At 45.2% G+C, this 25,587-nt stretch overlaps 1 protein-coding gene across 1 annotated transcript in view; it reads right to left on the bottom strand.

Moving 5' to 3' along the window:
• Positions 1-10,497: 10,497 nt before the first annotated feature.
• The window catches only part of LOC138969590 (major facilitator superfamily domain-containing protein 6-like), a 32,476-nt gene continuing 17,386 nt past the window's right edge, over positions 10,498-25,587 (bottom strand). The window contains exons 3-6 of the mRNA XM_070342442.1: positions 23,234-24,462; positions 21,097-21,361; positions 15,499-15,678; positions 10,498-11,367 (exon numbers count right to left, since the gene is read on the bottom strand). Of these exons, the coding sequence (XP_070198543.1) occupies positions 11,258-11,367; positions 15,499-15,678; positions 21,097-21,361; positions 23,234-24,462 (1,784 nt within the window). The 3' untranslated portion in view covers positions 10,498-11,257. The remainder of the gene's footprint in view (positions 11,368-15,498; positions 15,679-21,096; positions 21,362-23,233; positions 24,463-25,587) is intronic.

Here is a 25,587-nt window from a genome sequence, read left to right as displayed (position 1 = left end):
TTCTATGAGATTGCATTCACAAGAACAGAATATCAATCCTTATCCTGATCATCACACACACAAAGAATAAATGTACTACATTTTGTCAACAACAGCAAAAATACACACACACGCACGCACTCACATGCACCAACACATGTGCGCGCACAGTCGCACACACACATTCTTAAAAGTCAAAGTAACTAGGGAAGAAACAAAATGGCCATCTCATTAATCTAAAGTCTCTTGTTTGATATGTTTTACATTTATAGGTACCCTCCTCCTTGAGTAGACTATACTGTAAATCACCTTTGGTCCACCCAGACTTTTACATGCGATAAGTCTTACATGGGACAAGTCTAAGAGTACCCTCCTCCTTGAGTAGACTATACTGTAAATCACCTTTGGTCCACCCAGACTTTTACATGCGATAAGTCTTACATGGGGCAAGTCTAAGAGTACCCTCCTCCTTGAGTAGACTATACTGTAAATCACCTTTGGTCCACCCAGACTTTTACATGCGCTAAGTCTTACATGGGACAAGTCTAAGAGTACCCTCCTCCTTGAGTAGACTATATTGTAAATCACCTTTGGTCCACCCAGACTTTTACATGCGATAAGTCTTACATGGGACAAGTCTGAGAGTACCCTCCCACTTGAGTAGACTATACTGTAAATCACCTTTGGTCCACCCAGACTTTTACATGGGACAAGTCTTACATGGGACAAGTCTAAGAGTGCCCTCCCCTTGAACCCACACACCAATCTACAGTCTGGCTGCTTTCTGGACAGAGTATAAATTGCAAAGTCCAACAAATGGTGTACTCGCCTTTGGCTAGTGATTCTGAAAATGTACTAGCCAGAGCGCAAACTTTTCTAGCCAAACCAACAATTTGTTTCAGCAATTTTACTGGCATTTGGCGAGTGAAATACTTGCCACTTTCAGGCCTGAATTGTTGCTGTATTATGTACACGTAATTTTGTAACTGACACCTGTGTCAATCTGAAAATATTCTGCACAAAATTCCCATGCTTAGAGCACAGCCAGGCTGTTTTGGGGGTATGTTTAGCACAGCCAGGCTGTTTTGGGGGTATGTTTAGCACAGCCAGGCTGTTTTGGTGGTATGTTTTGCACGGCCAGGCTGTTTTGGGGGTATGTTTAGCACAGCCAGGCTGTTTTGGGGGTATGTTTAGCACAGCCAGGCTGTTTTGGGGGTATGTTTCCGGAACAATGTCAATGTTCTTATCCCGTATAAATGGACGAATTCCAAACAGAATTGTGTCGGGTTTGTATGGGAAGAGTTACCTTTCCTTGCAAAACCTCCGACAAACAAAGGTTGGACCAATCACTAGCTCCAACAGACCCCCAACTAGTGATTGGCCCCTCCTGTGTTTGTCGGATTTGTTGCAAGAAAAGGTCACTCTTTCACAACACCTACAGACCCCAAGGAATAATTTCACAAAATGGTCTATTCCTGGACCTATCTGTGGTGATGAACTTCACCTGTTCACACAAGAAGGAAGGATCTTCAAGGAATTTATGGCACATCTAATTAGCTCATTAACCTGATGGCAAACATGTAAACGGTTGTAAAAGTGAGTATCCCTGAAATTCCTCTGCTGCCCTTGTACAGTACAAACATCAACACGTTCACTGCAGATCAAGTACACAGTACAAACATCAACACGTTCACTGCAGATCAAGTACACAGTACAAACATCAACACGTTCACTGCAGATCAAGTACACAGTACAAACATCAACACGTTCACTGCAGATCAAGTATACAGTACAAACATCAACACTTTCACTGCAGATCAAGTACACAGTACAAACATCAACACGTTCACTGCAGATCAAGTACACAGTACAAACATCAACACGTTCACTGCAGATCAAGTACACAGTACAAACATCAACACGTTCACTGCAGATCAAGTATACAGTACAAACATCAACACGTTCACTGCAGATCAAGTACACAGTACAAACATCAACACGTTCACTGCAGATCAAGTATACAGTACAAACATCAACACGTTCACTGCAGATCAAGTACACAGTACAAACATCAACACGTTCACTGCAGATCAAGTATACAGTACAAACATCAACACGTTCACTGCAGATCAAGTACACAGTACAAACATCAACACGTTCACTGCAGATCAAGTACACAGTACAAACATCAACACGTTCACTGCAGATCAAGTATACAGTACAAACATCAACACGTTCACTGCAGATCAAGTACACAGTACTAACATCAACACGTTCACTGCAGATCAAGTACACAGTACAAACATCAACACGTTCACTGCAGATCAAGTACACAGTACAAACATCAACACGTTCACTGCAGATCAAGTATACAGTACAAACATCAACACGTTCACTGCAGATCTACAGTGCAAACATCAACACGTTCACTGCAGATCAAGTACACAGTACAAACATCAACACGTTCACTGCAGATCAAGTATACAGTACAAACATCAACACGTTCACTGCAGATCAAGTACACAGTACAAACATCAACACGTTCACTGCAGATCAAGTACACAGTACAAACATCAACACATTCACCGCAGATCAAGTACACAGTACAAACATCAACACGTTCACTGCAGATCAAGTATACAGTACAAACATCAACACGTTCACTGCAGATCAAGTATACAGTACAAACATCAACAAGTTCACTGCAGATCAAGTACACAGTACAAACATCAACACGTTCACTGCAGATCAAGTATACAGTACAAACATCAACACGTTCACTGCAGATCAAGTATACAGTACAAACATCAACAAGTTCACTGCAGATCAAGTACACAGTACAAACATCAACACGTTCACTGCAGATCAAGTACACAGTACAAACATCAACACGTTCACTGCAGATCAAGTACACAGTACAAACATCAACACGTTCACTGCAGATCAAGTACACAGTACAAACATCAACACATTCACTGCAGATCAAGTACACAGTACAAACATCAACACGTTCACTGCAGATCAAGTACACAGTACAAACATCAACACATTCACTGCAGATCAAGTACACAGTACAAACATCAACACGTTCACTGCAGATCAAGTATACAGTACAAACATCAACACGTTCACTGCAGATCAAGTATACAGTACAAACATCAACACGTTCACTGCAGATCAAGTACACAGTACAAACATCAACACGTTCACTGCAGATCAAGTATACAGTACAAACATCAACACGTTCACTGCAGATCAAGTACACAGTACAAACATCAACACGTTCACTGCAGATCAAGTATACAGTACAAACATCAACACGTTCACTGCAGATCAAGTACACAGTACAAACATCAACACGTTCACTGCAGATCAAGTATACAGTACAAACATCAACACGTTAACTGCAGATCAAGTACACAGTACAAACATCAACACGTTCACTGCAGATCAAGTATACAGTACTAACATCAACACGTTCACTGCAGATCAAGTATACAGTACAAACATCAACACGTTCACTGCAGATCAAGTATACAGTACAAACATCAACACGTTCACTGCAGATCAAGTATACAGTACTAACATCAACACGTTCACTGCAGATCAAGTATACAGTACAAACATCAACACGTTCACTGCAGATCAAGTATACAGTACAAACATCAACACGTTCACTGCAGATCTACAGTGCAAACATCAACACGTTCACTGCAGATCAAGTACACAGTACAAACATCAACACGTTCACTGCAGATCAAGTATACAGTACAAACATCAACACGTTCACTGCAGATCAAGTACACAGTACAAACATCAACACGTTCACTGCAGATCAAGTACACAGTACAAACATCAACACATTCACCGCAGATCAAGTACACAGTACAAACATCAACACGTTCACTGCAGATCAAGTATACAGTACAAACATCAACACGTTCACTGCAGATCAAGTATACAGTACAAACATCAACAAGTTCACTGCAGATCAAGTACACAGTACAAACATCAACACGTTCACTGCAGATCAAGTATACAGTACAAACATCAACACGTTCACTGCAGATCAAGTATACAGTACAAACATCAACAAGTTCACTGCAGATCAAGTACACAGTACAAACATCAACACGTTCACTGCAGATCAAGTACACAGTACAAACATCAACACGTTCACTGCAGATCAAGTACACAGTACAAACATCAACACGTTCACTGCAGATCAAGTACACAGTACAAACATCAACACATTCACTGCAGATCAAGTACACAGTACAAACATCAACACGTTCACTGCAGATCAAGTACACAGTACAAACATCAACACATTCACTGCAGATCAAGTACACAGTACAAACATCAACACGTTCACTGCAGATCAAGTATACAGTACAAACATCAACACGTTCACTGCAGATCAAGTATACAGTACAAACATCAACACGTTCACTGCAGATCAAGTACACAGTACAAACATCAACACGTTCACTGCAGATCAAGTATACAGTACAAACATCAACACGTTCACTGCAGATCAAGTACACAGTACAAACATCAACACGTTCACTGCAGATCAAGTATACAGTACAAACATCAACACGTTCACTGCAGATCAAGTACACAGTACAAACATCAACACGTTCACTGCAGATCAAGTATACAGTACAAACATCAACACGTTAACTGCAGATCAAGTACACAGTACAAACATCAACACGTTCACTGCAGATCAAGTATACAGTACTAACATCAACACGTTCACTGCAGATCAAGTATACAGTACAAACATCAACACGTTCACTGCAGATCAAGTATACAGTACAAACATCAACACGTTCACTGCAGATCAAGTATACAGTACTAACATCAACACGTTCACTGCAGATCAAGTATACAGTACAAACATCAACACGTTCACTGCAGATCAAGTATACAGTACAAACATCAACACGTTCACTGCAGATCAAGTATACAGTACAAACATCAACACGTTCACTGCAGATCAAGTACACAGTACAAACATCAACACGTTCACTGCAGATCAAGTATACAGTACAAACATCAACACGTTCACTGCAGATCAAGTATACAGTACAAACATCAACACGTTCACTGCAGATCAAGTATACAGTACAAACATCAACACGTTCACTGCAGATCAAGTACACAGTACAAACATCAACACGTTCACTGCAGATCAAGTACACAGTACAAACATCAACACGTTCACTGCAGATCAAGTATACAGTACAAACATCAACACGTTCACTGCAGATCAAGTACACAGTACAAACATCAACACGTTCACTGCAGATCAAGTACACAGTGGACCCCGTGTTAAAGGAGCAGTGGGGGAGTCAGTGTTCAAGGAGCAGTGGGGGAGTCAGTGTTAAAGGAGCAGTGGGGGAGTCAGTGTTAAAGGAGCAGTGTTAAAGGAGCAGTGGGGGAGTCACAGCATTTGCTGAAGCAACAATTTGAATTCTCCCTCTCGCCGAGACTAATAGACTTCCATGTAGGCTTTTGACATAATTAGTTCCTGTGCGGGACCTGATATGAGCCTGATCGAGGGCCACACTTTCCTGCCCGGAGAATGCTCAAAATTAATTTGTAAAAAAATTGCAGTTTCTGACTCCTTGCATGAAACTTGGTATGTTTTCAAAGGGATAGCTGCCTGAGGCATGACTAAACGCCCTAGGGGCTCCTTGCACCTGGGCTGGACAAGTTCAGTAACTTTAAGCTCCCCCCCAAAACCTATCTGAAGCTATCCGCCTACTCTTTCTCACCACACGCTTTTCATACAGGGACTCCACACTTGCTTGCTGCCTGCCAATCACCTTGCTACTGACATTCACCATTCACACTAAGACATTCCTGTTCTTCACACTCAGACCTCCATACCAGGACACAAAACCAAAAGTGATGACAGACTCGATGAAAGAGCGGTAGAAAGTTTGAAGGATAGAAGGGTTCACATTCAACTTCCTAAGTTTCTGAAGGCAGTAGATGCGTGACTGACATTTTTTGTGTATGAGGGTGGTGTTTGCATTGAAGGACAGCTTATCATCGATAACTGTGCCAAGATACTTATATTCAGTCACACGCTCAACAGTCACACCATCAATCATCAGGTCAGGGACAGGGGCAGGGTTTCTTCTAAAGTCTATCAGAAGTTCTTTGGTCTTTGTCACATTTAGGTCTGAAAAGTTGTCTTCACACCAGGCGTTGAAACGTTCTACTTCTGCAAAGTAAGTTGCGTCACTATTGGAGAGATCTTCTAGCGCTGTATCATCTGAATATTTGATAAGAAGGGTGGAGTCAGTGCCACTGCAGTCGTTAGTGTAGAGTGTGAACAACACAGGGGAGATAACTGTACCCTGTGGAAGTGGACCTAAGGGAAGAGAGAGCTGTCTGAAAGCGGACTGACTGGGTTCTGTTAACGAGAAAGTTGATAATCCACAGGATAAGCCTTGGAGTCACGCTGTAGCGGAGAAGTTTCTGGGCCATGAGGCAGGGTTGGATAGTGTTGAAGGCAGAAGAGAAGTCTATGAAAAGAATGCGTACAAAAGAGCCAGGTTTTTCTAAGTGTGTGTATGCGTTGTGTAAGAGTGTTTTGTCGAATATGTCAAGAAAAAACTCTATCAGGAAATGATGCAGTCTGTGTGCCAATCAAAGTAAAGCTCTCTCAGGAAATGATGCAGTCTGTGTGCCAATCAAAGTAAGAGTGCTGAAGTTTTTGGTTGCTTTTTAGTTTGTTTGTTTCTTTTTTGTGTGTGTCCTGTTTGAAACAAAAGTGATAAAACAATATATGCACACAATGTTGGTGCATATATTGATATGTGTGTGATCATGATTTTGTGTTTTGCACAAAATTATAATGTCCTATTAAAATGTCTGAAAGCAGTCAAATGTCCTATTGATGCCGAAGAGCTCAGGACATTTGTCCTATAGGTATGAATGTGTGGCAACATCCCTGCTTCTCAAACACACAATTATGTCCACGACCACAGATCTGGCCTGAATTTGTACATGAATTGTTACTTGGGCTAGGCGCATTCAGCACTTGGACACCTTACATGGGCTGGGCGCATTCAGCACTTGGACACCTTACATGGGCTGGGCGCATTCAGCACTTGGACACCTTACATGGGCTGGGCGCATTCAGCACTTGGACACCTGAGATGGGCTGGGCGCATTCAGCACTTGGACACCTTACATGGGCTGGGCGCATTCAGCACTTGGACACCTTACATGGGCTGGGCGCATTCAGCACTTGGACACCCGACATGGGCTGGGCGCATTCAGCACTTGGACACCTTACATGGGCTGGGCGCATTCAGCACTTGGACACCTGAGATGGGCTGGGCGCATTCAGCACTTGGACACCTGAGATGGGCTGGGCGCATTCAGCACTTGGACACCTTACATGGGCTGGGCGCATTCAGCACTTGGACACCTGACATGGGCTGGGCGCATTCAGCACTTGGACACCTTACATGGGCTGGGCGCATTCAGCACTTGGACACCTTACATGGGCTGGGCGCATTCAGCACTTGGACACCTTACATGGGCTGGGCGCATTCAGCACTTGGACACCTTACATGGGCTGGGCGCATTCAGCACTTGGACACCTGACATGGGCTGGGCGCATTCAGCACTTGGACACCTGACATGGGCTGGGCGCATTCAGCACTTGGACACCTTACATGGGCTGGGCGCATTCAGCACTTGGACACCTTACATGGGCTGGGCGCATTCAGCACATGGACACCTGACATGGGCTGGGCGCATTCAGCACTTGGACACCTGACATGGGCTGGGCGCATTCAGCACTTGGACACCTTACATGGGCTGGGCGCATTCAGCACTTGGACACCTTACATGGGCTGGGCGCATTCAGCACATGGACACCTGACATGGGCTGGGCGCATTCAGCACTTGGACACCTTACATGGGCTGGGCGCATTCAGCACTTGGACACCTGACATGGGCTGGGCGCATTCAGCACTTGGACACCTGACATGGGCTGGGCGCATTCAGCACTTGGACACCTGACATGGGCTGGGCGCATTCAGCACTTGGACACCTGACATGGGCTGGGCGCATTCAGCACTTGGACACCTGACATGGGCTGGGCGCATTCAGCACTTGGACACCTGACATGGGCTGGGCGCATTCAGCACTTGGACACCTGACATGGGCTGGGCGCATTCAGCACTTGGACACCTGACATGGGCTGGGCGCATTCAGCACTTGGACACCTTACATGGGCTGGTCGCATTCAGCACTTGGACACCCGACATGGGCTGGGCGCATTCAGCACTTGGACACCCGACATGGGCTGGGCGCATTCAGCACTTGGACACCTACCAACAACAGCCCGGCTGCTTCCTGTCCAGAGTAGCTACAATCTGTTTGACATGTGTCACTAACACAATCTGTTTGACATGTGTCACTAACACAATCTGTTTGACATGTGTCACTAACACAATCTGTTTGACATGTGTCACTAACACAATCTGTTTGACATGTGTCACTAACACAATCTGTTTGACATGTGTCACTAACACAATCTGTTTGACATGTGTCACTAACACAATCTGTTTGACATGTGTCACTAACACAATCTGTTTGACATGTGTCACTAACACAATCTGTTTGACATGTGTCACTAACACAATCTGTTTGACATGTGTCACTAACACAATCTGTTTGACATGTGTCACTAACACAATCTGTTTGACATGTGTCACTAACACAATCTGTTTGACATGTGTCACTAACACAATCTGTTTGACATGTGTCACTAACACAATCTGTTTGACATGTGTCACTAACACAATCTGTTTGACATGTGTCACTAACACAATCTGTTTGACATGTGTCACTAACACAATCTGTTTGACATGTGTCACTAACACAATCTGTTTGACATGTGTCACTAACACAATCTGTTTGACATGTGTCACTAACACAATCTGTTTGACATGTGTCACTAACACAATCTGTTTGACATGTGTCACTAACACAATCTGTTTGACATGTGTCACTAACACAATCTGTTTGACATGTGTCACTAACACAATCTGTTTGACATGTGTCACTAACACAATCTGTTTGACATGTGTCACTAACACAATCTGTTTGACATGTGTCACTAACACAATCTGTTTGACATGTGTCACTAACACAATCTGTTTGACATGTGTCACTAACACAATCTGTTTGACATGTGTCACTAACAAAACATTACCACCCTGCCCAGGGAGCAGTCAGACTGATGTTTTGCGTGCCGCCAAGTGAAAGGTTGCTCCAATCACATGGAAATCACCCGATGCGACAGATCTGTGATGACTGACAAGATAGCCCACACAGGCAGGAACGTGTTTGCATCATCATCATCATCATCATCATCATCATCATCATCATCATTATTTCATCCAGTCATTGCAAATGTACAAATATGCATTCTTATACAATGCATGAGAAAAGCCTACAGTCCCCCACAGTCTCTGCTCACCGAAAACCAAATGTTGGCATACACATGCTACTTTTCACAATTCAAGGTTCACAAGAAATCTCACAATCATTTTTGATCAACAGGTCTTCAAACAGAAACATATCTGTTACATACTTGAACGATTACTGACAGGTAAACATCCACATGCATCCATCTGCAATCACCTTGATCATGTTCTGTTAAATCAGAAACCAGCCTATCTGTTGATGCACTTCAAAGATCATTTTCAGTCACAGGTAACCATACACACCCTCACTCATCCATCTGCAGTCACCTTGATCAGTCACAGGTAACCATACACACCCTCACTCATCCATCTACAGTCACCTTGATCAGTCACAGGTAACCATACACACCCTCACTCATCCATCTACAGTCACCTTGATCAGTCACAGGTAACCATACACACCCTCACTCATCTATCTGCAGTCACCTTGATCAGTCACAGGTAACCATACACACCCTCACTCATCCATCTACAGTCACCTTGATCAGTCACAGGTAACCATACACACCCTCACTCATCCATCTACAGTCACCTTGATCAGTCACAGGTAACCATACACACCCTCACTCATCCATCTACAGTCACCTTGATCAGTCACAGGTAACCATACACACCCTCACTCATCCATCTGCAGTCACCTTGATCAGTCACAGGTAACCATACACACCCTCACTCATCCATCTACAGTCACCTTGATCAGTCACAGGTAACCATACACACCCTCACTCATCCATCTGCAGTCACCTTGATCAGTCACAGGTAACCATACACACCCTCACTCATCCATCTGCAGTCACCTTGATCAGTCACAGGTAACCATACACACCCTCACTCATCCATCTACAGTCACCTTGATCAGTCACAGGTAACCATACACACCCTCACTCATCCATCTACAGTCACCTTGATCAGTCACAGGTAACCATACACACCCTCACTCATCCATCTACAGTCACCTTGATCAGTCACAGGTAACCATACACACCCTCACTCATCTATCTACAGTCACCTTGATCAGTCACAGGTAACCATACACACCCTCACTCATCTATCTGCAGTCACCTTGATCAGTCACAGGTAACCATACACACCCTCACTCATCCATCTGCAGTCACCTTGATCAGTCACAGGTAACCATACACACCCTCACTCATCCATCTACAGTCACCTTGATCAGTCACAGGTAACCATACACACCCTCACTCATCTATCTGCAGTCACCTTGATCAGTCACAGGTAACCATACACACCCTCACTCATCCATCTACAGTCACCTTGATCAGTCACAGGTAACCATACACACCCTCACTCATCCATCTACAGTCACCTTGATCAGTCACAGGTAACCATACACACCCTCACTCATCCATCTACAGTCACCTTGATCAATCACAGGTAACCATACACACCCTCACTCATCCATCTACAGTCACCTTGATCAGTCACAGGTAACCATACACACCCTCACTCATCCATCTACAGTCACCTTGATCAGTCACAGGTAACCATACACACCCTCACTCATCCATCTGCAGTCACCTTGATCATGCCGTGTTCAAACAGAAAGCTATTTGTTTTTCGCACTTCACAAACTACTCACAGGTATACTCATCCAAGTATACACACCCATCTACCCCCAGTCACTTGCTCAAGCCCTGTTAAAACAGAAACCTATCTGATTATATCATATATATATATGCAGGAAAAAGATCGCTGACTTGCAACATTACACACACACTGAGTCACCTTGATCATGCATGGTTCATCTCGGGCAGAGGATGACCGTCACACATTTTGTCAGGGATTGCATGACTGGACGCTAGCAGTGGTCGGTCATTGGGCACATTTTCTTGGCTTTGATCTGAAAAATATAAAATATATACACATGTAGAATGTTACGAAGGCATGTTGAAATAGGCTCCCCCTTGGTGAGTGGACATTTTGCTGGACGGTTAAAAACCACCAACCACTCGACCATTGGACACGGGGCAAGTTTGTTAACTTCAGAAGTAGCAGTTTTCAATCTTTTACTGTGCAGTTGTTCATTTCAATATTTTTGCAAAACACATCTCTGCTGCTACAGTTGTTCATTTCAATATTATTGCAAAACATCTCTGCTTTTACGGTTGTTCATTTCAATATTATTGCAAAACATCTCTGCTGCTACGGTTGTTCATTTCAATATTATTGCAAAACATCTCTGCTGCTACGGTTGTTCATTTCAATATTATTGCAAAACATCTCTGCTGCTACGGTTGTTCATTTCAATATGCTACGGTTGTTCATTTCAATATTATTGCAAAACATCTCTGCTGCTACGGTTGTTCATTTCAATATTATTGCAAAACATCTCTGCTGCTACGGTTGTTCATTTCAATATCATTGCAAAACATCTCTGCTGCTACGGTTGTTCATTTCAATATGCTACGGTTGTTCATTTCAATATTATTGCAAAACATCTCTGCTGCTACGGTTGTTCATTTCAATATGCTACGGTTGTTCATTTCAATATTATTGCAAAACATCTCTGCTACCTGCTATTCAGACTAACTCAACCTGACGGCTTCGTTAGACAATCAACGTAATCTCGTGTGGAAGAAAACGTCTGTCACACGACCAAGTCTGAATAGCATTTATGTCTCACAGCTTCAACAGAGGAGAGAACAAACACGTTTTGCGTACTCAAGCTTGACAAACCTAAACACAGGAGCAGCCATTGTGGAGAGATCTACTTTTTGACGGAAGTGAACGAACAACTATGAATGACGTCTCGGTATATGTGAATGACGTCACAGTCATCGTCACAGTCTGTATCTTTTGAAGCATCGCATTCTTCATGACGTCTTTCTGTGTCTGCATCCGCGAAATGTTTGTTCTTTTTGGGGTCTTTGTCATCTATGTTCAGAACTCTGTCCTTCTAGTTTCAGACTAACAGGCCTCCTGAGCGAGCCACTTTCCAAGGGAAGCTAAACTCGCGTATGGAAACAGTACTGTCGTCTGGGATGCCGTTTTCAGTATTCTCAGCGTTGAAGAATTTGTAAAGAGAAGAAACGACAACAGCAGAAGAAATGGAAAATTTCTAAGTAAATTTTCATTTGATTAATATACTTACCCAATTCTTATGAATGCATTGGCTTCAGTCTCACATGCTAGATGTCGAAAAAACCACTCAAATTACCTGCCCTTAGTAGGGTGGTAACCAAGCTAAAAGCGACGCCATAGCAGTTGCTATGGCCTGACCTTGCTCAGTTACCCACAACACCCTGCGCACCACGTGAGCGCCAGCATCCGTAATAATCATTCGAGACTATTAAAACACCCCAAGGATATAAGACAGCGGGGATGGATGGGAGCGTATTAACTATAAGAATTGGTTAAGTATAATATATTAATCAAATGAAAATTTACTTAAAAATTTTCCATTAAATTACATATTCTTACTCCAATTCTTATGAATGCAGATTCCTCCTAAAGGTGGAGGGAACCTACTTATGTCCTTGTAAGGACCTGCCCTGCAGCCACTAAAGCCGGCAATGCACCGGAGCCGTCTAGCCGCGTGCAGGAGATATCCCGAAGATAGAAACTGATGAACACATCGTCTGATCTCCAGTAAGCCGTTTGCAAAACTTCTGTTCCTGAGCTGTTGGCAAACTTCGCATAGGCGAGAGGAACACCACCAGCCAGAGAAGAACACCAGACTCTGGACGGGAAAGGAATAGAGGGAGGACTGAACGCCCCCCCCCCCCTCCCCCCCACCTTGTTCAAAAAGCACCACTCATAGGACTGTCCTATGAAAGTAGCAAAGCCTCTAGAGAGACAAATAAAAGAAGCCTCTTTCATGTGTGTAAAGAGACAAGAACCTGAGCTAAAGCTCGTGGTTCCAAATGACTGTAAAGTCAAAAAGGGATTTAAAAAGTCTAACCAGACAGTTAGAAAATCTGAATCGCCCGGAGCGAGAATCCTCCCGAGAGGAGGGAATAAAACACCAGAGGAGATTGACCAGGTTTCTGATACCCCAAAAACTGGCCAAAAACCGTGAACCAACGGAACTAAAAGCCCTAAGGCTACATCCTCTGGTAAACCCCAAAAACGCATGCGCCTCACTGCCCTACGGGGCTGAGGCCCAGAGTAAGTAGAACAAAGTCCTACGCGTTAAACAAGGGGAAGCCTCTAAACCTCTTAAAACAAGGTCCTTTGATCATGCCCACAAGAGCGCCATGAACAACAGAAGAGAGGCCTATTTGTTTCAAATGATAGCTGAGATAGCCGAGACGCCGGAACCTCGAAGAAGAGGCCAAGCTGCCCAAAGCCAAAAAGAAACAGAGGTGAAAAACCACCTGGCTTGAGAGAGGGGCGCTAAGGAGTTGCACCCCCGCGCTATACCCCAATTGGCCAAGGAGGCCAAAAAGGAGCATACACAGATAAAGTGGAGGAACTATATGCTTCATGCCAAAAAGGGGTGTCTTAAAAGGGGTGTCTTAAAAGGGGTGTCTTAGAAGGGGTGTCTTAACACTATTGTGACTAGCACTGCCACGGCGTTAACGTCCTGCCTGCCCAAGCTTGCCACCAAGAAACTTCCCAAAAATCAGTAACTGTAAAGAAATCTGTCTAGCAAGCTTGAATTAAGTCCAATCACCACCAAATTTTGTGTACTAATTCAAAAATGGATGCCCAGTTCAGTCGTGCTATTTATAAGTTTGTCACGCGATTTGTTTTAGCTAAGGGGGGTGAAAGGGGGGTGAAAGGGGGATAATTTGTGTTTTTTAGCGTTTTTTTGTGTGCGTTTTATTTTCCACTGCTTTTTTTAAAAGTTATTTTTTAACAGAAAGTATTATAAATAATGTTATAACCAAACAAGGTGTAAAACCTATGAATTAGCTGAAATATTGTTAACATTGTACACAGAAATAAGGAGACAGTACAAAGAAAAAAACAAGCAAATCACGCATTCACTCACAGCATCCTGACTCAAATGAAACAAAACTGTAACACTCACCAAATGATGTCTAGGTAATCCATATTGAATATAAGTCACATTTTCACAACAAAGTACCAACTGTACACCTATGAACAATTCCAAAAGGATTTGAAGGCTCCAGCCATCCATTGTTATCAGTGCTGCCACGCCCCCATATCTCCTGCACGATTCCGAGATACATGTTCGTCTAGCAGTATCACCCCCTACCACGTGTAGTTGCTGACTCGTACTAGCAACAACGGGACTGTTTCTTCCTCAATATCACTGCTATTATTGCTTTCTTGAGGCTAAAACGACACGATGTATCATGATCTACAGGATCCTCAAGATCCAACATCCGGAGAATCTCCTCCCGTGACAAGGCTCGCCTTCGATTCATTTTTTTTGTTCGAAAACACCACGCAAATCTGCACTAATTTGATCAAGCCGGAAGAGAAAACCACGTGTATCAAGGGAAACAACTCAATTTATTGCAATCTTCAAAAACCGGGAAGCAATCACGAGTCTTGTACCTTGTATGACTGGTACTGAAAAATGGGCGTGTCAGCGCGGTTACTGATTTATCAGTGTCCCGCCGCGAAAGTGTTAAAAGGGGTGTCTTAAAAGGGGTGTCTTATAAGGGGTGTCTTAACAGGGGTGTCTTAAAAGGGGTGTCTTAAAAGGGGTGTCTTAACAGGGGTGTCTTAAAAGGGGTGTCTTAAAAGGGGTGTCTTAAAAGGGGTGTCTTAAAGGGGTGTCTTAAAGGGGTGTCTTAAAAGGGGTGTCTTAAAGGGGTGTCTTAAAAGGGGTGTCTTAAAAGGGGTGTCTTAAAAGGGGTGTCTTAAAAGAAGGGTTTCACTGTATTAACTTCTTATTTTCCCACTCATTAAAATGTTTTGGCTTAGTTTGGTCTGGTGTGGTCATACTGGGCAGATGGTCGTAATCGAGAGTAGTTTACCAGAGCAGATTTGATGGTACAAACGATACCAGTTATTGCTGTGCGCTCTCAGCACTGTACAAAACTCAAGCACTCACCCGACTTGCCGTCAGTGTCCGGAGAAGATTGTGGCGTCAAGTGGGACTTGAAGACAAAGTGGTTCAAGACAAAATACAGGACCAGCAGACAGACCGACACGATGGCGTAAATCTGGAATGTCACGCGCTCTCCGACACGGTCAAACAGGAATCCAGTCAGCAGACTGCCTGCCCCTTTGCCTGCGGAATGAGAATAAATAATGTGCGAATTTAACAAGAGAGTCAGAAACTTCAATGTCCACTTAAATGCAGTGTTTCCCCAGACACAGAGGACACTAGGTCAGTTAGACCTGGATTGAAACTGTATAGGTCTCACACTTTTGGCTTTGTCCCCCAAGTAGAAAAATCAATGATCTGAAGACAATAACAATAACAATAACAGCACTTTATTGTCCATTAAAATATTACATAAAAATGGAAATTTTTCTTCGGCACACCCTGTCTGCCTGTAGACGTGTGGTCTTCCCCATGCCAAAACTATCAAAACCATAACAGCACTTTACATACAAAGTGAAAGACACACACACACACTTTACCTTTCAGAAAGGAAACAAAGGCTGAGAGAGAGAGAGAGAGAGAGACAGAGAGAGAGACAGAGAGAGACAGAGAGAGACAAAGAGAGAGAGAGAGAGAGAATTTAATTGAACTTTATTTAACAAGGATTAAGATTTAAGGCTACGCCTTTTCTTACAATCTGTCCTTGGGACGCATAGACACAATTATATAATTAAAAAATTAAAAAAGTTAACCAACAAAAGGAGGTAAGAGAGAGAGAGAGAGAGAGGGAGAGAGAGACAGAGACATACAGGGAGAGACACACGCACACATACACACACACACGCATGGACACACACACACACACACACACAGCCAAACCATACCATACCTATCCCGAAGTGCAAGCCGCCAACCAGACCCTGCATGGACACACACACACACACACACAGCCAAACCATACCATACCTATCCCGAAGTGCAAGCCGCCAACCAGACCCTGCATGGACACACACACACACACACACAGCCAATCCATACCATACCTATCCCGAAGTGCAAGCCGCCAACCAGACCCTGCATGGACACACACACACACACACACACAGCCAAACCATACCATACCTATCCCGAAGTGCAAGCCGCCAACCAGACCCTGCATGGACACACACACACACACACACAGCCAAACCATACCATACCTATCCCGAAGTGCAAGCCGCCAACCAGACCCTGCATGGACACACACACACACACACACAGCCAAACCATACCATACCTATCCCGAAGTGCAAGCCGCCAACCAGACCCTGCATGGACACACACACACACACACACAGCCAAACCATACCATACCTATCCCGAAGTGCAAGCCGCCAACCAGACCCTGCATGGACACACACACACACAGCCAAACCATACCATACCTATCCCGAAGTGCAAGCCGCCAACCAGACCCTGCATGGACACACACACACACAGCCAAACCATACCATACCTATCCCGAAGTGCAAGCCGCCAACCAGACCCTGCATGGACACACACACACACACACACACAGCCAAACCATACCATACCTATCCCAAAGTGCAAGCCGCCAACCAGACCCTGCATGGACACACACACACACAGCCAAACCATACCATACCTATCCCGAAGTGCAAGCCGCCAACCAGACCCTGCATGGACACACACACACACACACACACAGCCAAACCATACCATACCTATCCCGAAGTGCAAGCCGCCAACCAGACCCTGCATGGACACACACACACACACACACACAGCCAAACCATACCATACCTATCCCGAAGTGCAAGCCGCCAACCAGACCCTGCATGGACACACACACACACACACACACAGCCAAACCATACCATACCTATCCCGAAGTGCAAGCCGCCAACCAGACCCTGCATGGACACACACACACACACACACAGCCAAACCATACCATACCTATCCCGAAGTGCAAGCCGCCAACCAGACCCTGCATGGACACACACACACACACACACAGCCAAACCATACCATACCTATCCCGAAGTGCAAGCCGCCAACCAGACCCTGCATGGACACACACACACACACACACACAGCCAAACCATACCATACCTATCCCGAAGTGCAAGCCGCCAACCAGACCCTGCATGGACACACACACACACACACACAGCCAAACCATACCATACCTATCCCGAAGTGCAAGCCGCCAACCAGACCCTGCATGGACACACACACACACACACACAGCCAAACCATACCATACCTATCCCGAAGTGCAAGCCGCCAACCAGACCCTGCATGGACACACACACACACACACACACAGCCAAACCATACCATACCTATCCCGAAGTGCAAGCCGCCAACCAGACCCTGCATGGACACACACACACACACACACAGCCAAACCATACCATACCTATCCCGAAGTGCAAGCCGCCAACCAGACCCTGCATGGACACACACACACACACACACACAGCCAATCCATACCATACCTATCCCGAAGTGCAAGCCGCCAACCAGACCCTGCATGGACACACACACACATAGCCAAACCATACCATACCTATCCCGAAGTGCAAGCCGCCAACCAGACCCTGCATGGACACACACACACACACACAGCCAAACCATACCATACCTATCCCGAAGTGCAAGCCGCCAACCAGACCCTGCATGGACACACACACACACACACACACAGCCAATCCATACCATACCTATCCCGAAGTGCAAGCCGCCAACCAGACCCTGCATGGACACACACACACACAGCCAAACCATACCATACCTATCCCGAAGTGCAAGCCGCCAACCAGACCCTGCATGGACACACACACACACACACACAGCCAAACCATACCATACCTATCCCGAAGTGCAAGCCGCCAACCAGACCCTGCATGGACACACACACACACACACACACAGCCAAACCATACCATACCTATCCCGAAGTGCAAGCCGCCAACCAGACCCTGCATGGACACACACACACACACACACAGCCAAACCATACCATACCTATCCCGAAGTGCAAGCCGCCAACCAGACCCTGCATGGACACACACACACACACACACAGCCAAACCATACCATACCTATCCCGAAGTGCAAGCCGCCAACCAGACCCTGCATGGACACACACACACACACACACACAGCCAAACCATACCATACCTATCCCGAAGTGCAAGCCGCCAACCAGACCCTGCATGGACACACACACACACACACACAGCCAAACCATACCATACCTATCCCGAAGTGCAAGCCGCCAACCAGACCCTGCATGGACACACACACACACACACACACACAGCCAAACCATACCATACCTATCCCGAAGTGCAAGCCGCCAACCAGACCCTGCATGGACACACACACACACACACACACACACAGCCAAACCATACCATACCTATCCCGAAGTGCAAGCCGCCAACCAGACCCTGCATGGACACACACACACACACACACAGCCAAACCATACCATACCTATCCCGAAGTGCAAGCCGCCAACCAGACCCTGCATGGACACACACACACACACAGCCAAACCATACCATACCTATCCCGAAGTGCAAGCCGCCAACCAGACCCTGCATGGACACACACACACACACACACACAGCCAAACCATACCATACCTATCCCGAAGTGCAAGCCGCCAACCAGACCCTGCATGGACACACACACACACACACACACACAGCCATACCATACCATACCTATCCCGAAGTGCAAGCCGCCAACCAGACCCTGCATGGACACACACACACACACACACAGCCAAACCATACCATACCTATCCCGAAGTGCAAGCCGCCAACCAGACCCTGCATGGACACACACACACACACAGCCAAACCATACCATACCTATCCCGAAGTGCAAGCCGCCAACCAGACCCTGCATGGACACACACACACACACACACACACAGCCAAACCATACCATACCTATCCCGAAGTGCAAGCCGCCAACCAGACCCTGCATGGACACACACACACACACACACACAGCCATACCATACCATACCTATCCCGAAGTGCAAGCCGCCAACCAGACCCTGCATGGACACACACACACACACACACAGCCAAACCATACCATACCTATCCCGAAGTGCAAGCCGCCAACCAGACCCTGCATGGACACACACACACACACACACAGCCAAACCATACCATACCTATCCCGAAGTGCAAGCCGCCAACCAGACCCTGCATGGACACACACACACACACACACACAGCCAAACCATACCATACCTATCCCGAAGTGCAAGCCGCCAACCAGACCCTGCATGGACACACACACACACACACACACAGCCAAACCATACCATACCTATCCCGAAGTGCAAGCCGCCAACCAGACCCTGCATGGACACACACACACACACACACACACAGCCAAACCATACCATACCTATCCCGAAGTGCAAGCCGCCAACCAGACCCTGCATGGACACACACACACACACACACACACAGCCAAACCATACCATACCTATCCCGAAGTGCAAGCCGCCAACCAGACCCTGCATGGACACACACACACACACACAGCCAAACCATACCATACCTATCCCGAAGTGCAAGCCGCCAACCAGACCCTGCATGGACACACACACACACACACACACACAGCCAAACCATACCATACCTATCCCGAAGTGCAAGCCGCCAACCAGACCCTGCATGGACACACACACACACACACACAGCCATACCATACCTATCCCGAAGTGCAAGCCGCCAACCAGACCCTGCATGGACACACACACACACACACACACAGCCAAACCATACCATACCTATCCCGAAGTGCAAGCCGCCAACCAGACCCTGCATGGACACACACACACACACACACAGCCATACCATACCTATCCCGAAGTGCAAGCCGCCAACCAGACCCTGCATGGACACACACACACACACACACACACAGCCAAACCATACCATACCTATCCCGAAGTGCAAGCCGCCAACCAGACCCTGCATGGACACACACACACACACACACACAGCCAATCCATACCATACCTATCCCGAAGTGCAAGCCGCCAACCAGACCCTGCATGGACACACACACACACACAGCCAATCCATACCATACCTATCCCGAAGTGCAAGCCGCCAACCAGACCCTGCATGGACACACACACACACACACACACACAGCCAAACCATACCATACCTATCCCGAAGTGCAAGCCGCCAACCAGACCCTGCATGGACACACACACACACACACACAGCCAATCCATACCATACCTATCCCGAAGTGCAAGCCGCCAACCAGACCCTGCATGGACACACACACACACACACACACAGCCATACCATACCTATCCCGAAGTGCAAGCCGCCAACCAGACCCTGCATGGACACACACACACACACACACAGCCAATCCATACCATACCTATCCCGAAGTGCAAGCCGCCAACCAGACCCTGCATGGACACACACACACACACACACACAGCCAAACCATACCATACCTATCCCGAAGTGCAAGCCGCCAACCAGACCCTGCATGGACACACACACACACACACACAGCCAATCCATACCATACCTATCCCGAAGTGCAAGCCGCCAACCAGACCCTGCATGGTGGCGGACATGCCAGGGGGGGCTAAGATGGCAGCGGTCGTTGAAGCAGCCGCCCACATCACGCCAAAGGTCACGCCATGCAAAGGTTCGATCAGCAGCACTAGCCAGGGGTCGTGAAGGAAGGAGTAACCAAGGAAACGCACAGCCACAGCCAGCAGGGCCAGATAAAGGCAGGGTACCGGTCCAGTGCGTTTTATGATTTTGCCAGATATGTACAGCATAGGTACCTGAAATGCCAAAAATATTCAATCTTTTTTTCTTTTTTACAAAATGGGTAGCAATAGCATAAGCATTATACTACAGTGTTCAGCTGAAAATTAACTCCATACTATATTGGAAAATTTTATAAGTAAATTTTCATTTGATTAATATACTTACCCGAATCACAGCATTTGACACGGTCTGAGATGCTAGGTTCTGAAAACGCTTACCCGTCTAACACTTTAAAAGGGAAGCGACCCCATCACCAAAAAAGGCTTAAATAGCCCTGGTAAATGAGCAGGTACCCCGAGAGTTACCTCCCATTGGTGGATACTACGTCACTTCCTCTACCAACACGTGGTAATAATCATACGGCATTATAGAAACTAAAAAACCATAAGCGGGGCACTGGGAGGGCCTCCACAAGGAGACACACACAGAAAGGCTAGACAAATCCAATCACACAAAGAAAGGCTAGACAAATCCAATCACACACAGAAAGGCTAGACAAATCCAATCACACAAAGAAAGGCTAGACAAATCCAATCACACACAGAAAGGCTAGACAAATCCAATCACACACAGAAAGGCTAGACAAATCCAATCACACACAGAAAGGCTAGACAAATCCAATCACACACAGAAAGGCTAGACAAATCCAATCACACACAGAAAGGCTAGACAAATCCAATCACACACAGAAAGGCTAGACAAATCCAATCACACACAGAAAGGCTAGACAAATCCAATCACACAAAGAAAGGTTAGACAAATCCAATCACACAAAGAAAGGCTAGACAAATCCAATCACACAAAGAAAGGCTAGACAAATCCAATCACACAAAGAAAGACTAGACAAATCCAATCACACAAAGAAAGGCTAGACAAATCCAGTCACACAAAGAAAGGCTAGACAAATCCAGTCACACAAAGAAAGGCTAGACAAATCCAATCACACAAAGAAAGGCTAGACAAATCCAATCACACTTATAACAGACCTGTTTACCCTGACATTGACCCATGAGGAAGATTTTCCACTTCATGCGGAAGATTTTTTTTGAAGCCACAAACTCGCTCTAATTTCTAAAGCAATAAAACACACTCTTTTTTTCATAATTTGCTGTGTGCAAAGAAATGATCAACTTAATTCTACATTACATGATAGCGTCATTGTATATTTGAGATGTAGTTTTCGGAGAAAGCAAATAGAAAGAAAAAAGTGATCGAGAAATGACTGTCACACAGCGTGCAGTAAGAATGGCTTGGTCCAAATTTCCTGGAAACCGTCAAGTCCGGATACTTCTTTGAGTAATCTTCTTTCCACTTCTGATAATAGATTCTCTTCTTCTCTGCCCCACACGCACTATCGCGCTCTTCATCGTCAGTTTCGTGTCGGTGTCGGTGTTGTTCCTTTCTTTTTGGAGGCATTTTGCAAAAGGACACCAACAGGCAACACGTGTAACCAAAGTCCCGGAAGAAGACACCGTTCTAACCGGAAATTGACGAAAGACGTCTTAATACTGAGAAAACTATCGCAACTTTTTACCGAAAACATCACAAATATTTTTTTCTCGAAATCGCGCCAAATTGCGGAAGATTTCAAGCAGTGCGCGGACAAGCGGAAAGACGATCTTAAATCCGTAAAACATACGCCCATTCCGTAAGAGTAAACAGGTCTGTTATAAGCTCATAAACACACTATAAGTTCAAAAAGTAGTTTATTTTTAACAAACTAGTAAATTTAAATCCCGGCATATGTACATAACTTGTCACAACGTCACAAACTTTATTTAACCTTACAAGTGCACTATGACAGAATTTATGCATGATATTACCTTACCTTATCTTACTTATTCACTAAACGAGCCACAAAATGCACCGTAAACAATCTTCTTTACCTCAAAGAGACAGTTGATGACCAGACTCAGACCAAACACAGGTGTGGTAGCTCCCAGATCCAGGAGAAACCAGAAGAGAAATCCTTCAATGGCGCCTGTCGCCATCCCGAAGTACGTCACAACCATGAGAAACACTGCCACTTTTGGGATGCAAACCAAGGTGAGGAAATTCTGGAAAAAACTACCGCACTTGACGTTAGACGAGAGATCCATGAAGTAAGCGCTACCGCCAGCCAGACAGCACAGGACCGTGAAGATGTAGAAGGGGACAGTGTAGTCGACAGAACTGCCGCGGTTTGTCATCATGTACATGGTGAAGGTCGAGGCGATGGCTAAAAGAGCAAAGCCAACAGTCCCCCACAGTCTCTGCTCACCGAACTTGTGATGTTTCTTCCCCAGGGTGTCGAAATTGGCAGCGTCCGCCAGGGAAAACACCGGAGAAAAGACCAGGTTGGCTATGAGGTACACCAGAAACAGCCAGAAGAACGTGGCATCAAACTCGTGAGTGTGAGACTGGCAAAGCTGCTTCGGAGGTGTTTCGCACTTTATCTCACATTTGAAGAATCCTGCTGTGTCACACAATAGCTGCCAGTACTGTTTTGAATCAAATCTGAGGGACTTAAGGTCATAATCTCTGCAATGTAATGTCCCCATCGTAATCCTGCTGCTCATAACTTCGTTGTTCAAAACGTGCGAGATGTTGAGTAGCTCAAACTCAATGGGCTTGTTAGCAACCGAACTCCCATTGCAATGTTTCCGAAAAGGTTCTGTAGAGTCTGTAAAGCATGCCCCCACCTCATCGCCGACGGAATCCTCTCTTTCCGTGCAACGAACACTGCAGTTAAAATCACTGCTGCTGTTTGAAAAGTGATCAGCAAATTCCGAGAGTCCAATGTCACAGGTAGAGGGATCCACACTTTTGTCTGACAAGGACACACAGTCCTGAAAATAGGAATCATGAACATTGCAGTCCAGTTGCGAATGAACGACCAGCCTGGGGTACACTCTGGCGGGGATGGCGAGGATCAGCAGGTAGAAGACTCCGGTCAGCACAGAAAATAATATCAGGGCCAGCTTGTGTTTGTGCCAGCGATCCGACACTGCGCCGATGATGGGCCGAATGAAGAAGCCGAGGAAAGGCATGACCCCGTACAGGATGCCCGCCTCACTTGACGTCAGACCCAGTGACTTCATGTAGATGGCAATGAACGGGAGCAGGGAGCCAACAGCTGCAACAGGAAAAACAATCTTTTTTAACAATTGTCAAAGGCTACTACTAGTACTACTAGTAATACATGTGTGCACATCCTAGATACTGGGTCACAACTATGGGACATGGACACCAGGAAAAAAAGTAGGACTGAATTGAGTGAAATACTCTTTTTTAAGTGCAAAAGACATGCCTGTATCTTTTTCTGTCAAAGAGAGGACCTTTCATATCGGGGTTTCTTTAGAAATGACAATTAGACACATGCAGTACGCTCTATGTCGTGGGTTACATGGTTTCCACTTTAGGCTTCAATATCCCACAGGAAAGAACTTTAGCTCAGTTATTGCATGTGGCATGTGGACAACATTGATAAATAAATATGCAAACATGAAAGTTTGAAATTACAAGTTTCCATAAGTTAACTAGATCGAAGTAGAAAGTGGAAACCGTAACCCACGCAATTTCCAGGTGCAAAAGTTTTTCTTGTAGGTCAAATGTAGCAACTAGCCTTTTGGGCACCCTTTTGGGTTTTAATACATGATAGAAAGATTTAAGTGAGCAAAAAGTTTTCGATCTGTGCTCACTGGGTTTATGTGTATAGAGATAATACTGTCGTGAGTTACATGGAAACCATAGTTTGTAATGTCTTTTATTTCCAAAGAAAAGAACTAAAACTTGATTATTGCAATTTGCATGTGGACAACATTGATAAATAAATATGCAAACATGAAAGTTTGAAATTACAAGTTTCCATAAGTTAACTAGATCGAAGTAGAAAGTGGAAACCGTAACCCACGCAATGTCCAGGCGCAAAAGTTTTTTTTGTAGGTCAAATGTAGCAACTAGCGTTTTGGGCACCCTTTTGGGTTTTAATACATGATAGAAAGATTTAAGTGAGCAAAAAGTTTTCGATCTGTGCTCACTGGGTTTATGTGTATAGAGATAATACTGTCGTGAGTTTCATGGAAACCATAGTTCGTAATGTCTTTTATTTCCAAAGAAAAGAACTAAAACTTGATTATTGCATGTGGACTACATAGATAAATAACTATGCATACATGAAAGTTTGAAATTTTCAAGTTTCCATAAGCGACAATCCTAAATGAGAGAATTAATCGATTGTCGATCGTGCGTTGCAGAAGAA

Source organism: Littorina saxatilis, linkage group LG6 (assembly GCF_037325665.1).
Source record: "Littorina saxatilis isolate snail1 linkage group LG6, US_GU_Lsax_2.0, whole genome shotgun sequence".
Taxonomy (NCBI): Eukaryota; Metazoa; Mollusca; class Gastropoda; order Littorinimorpha; family Littorinidae; genus Littorina; species Littorina saxatilis.
The sequence above is the reverse complement of the archived record's forward strand: the minus strand, read 5'-3'. Positions and strand labels throughout refer to the sequence as shown.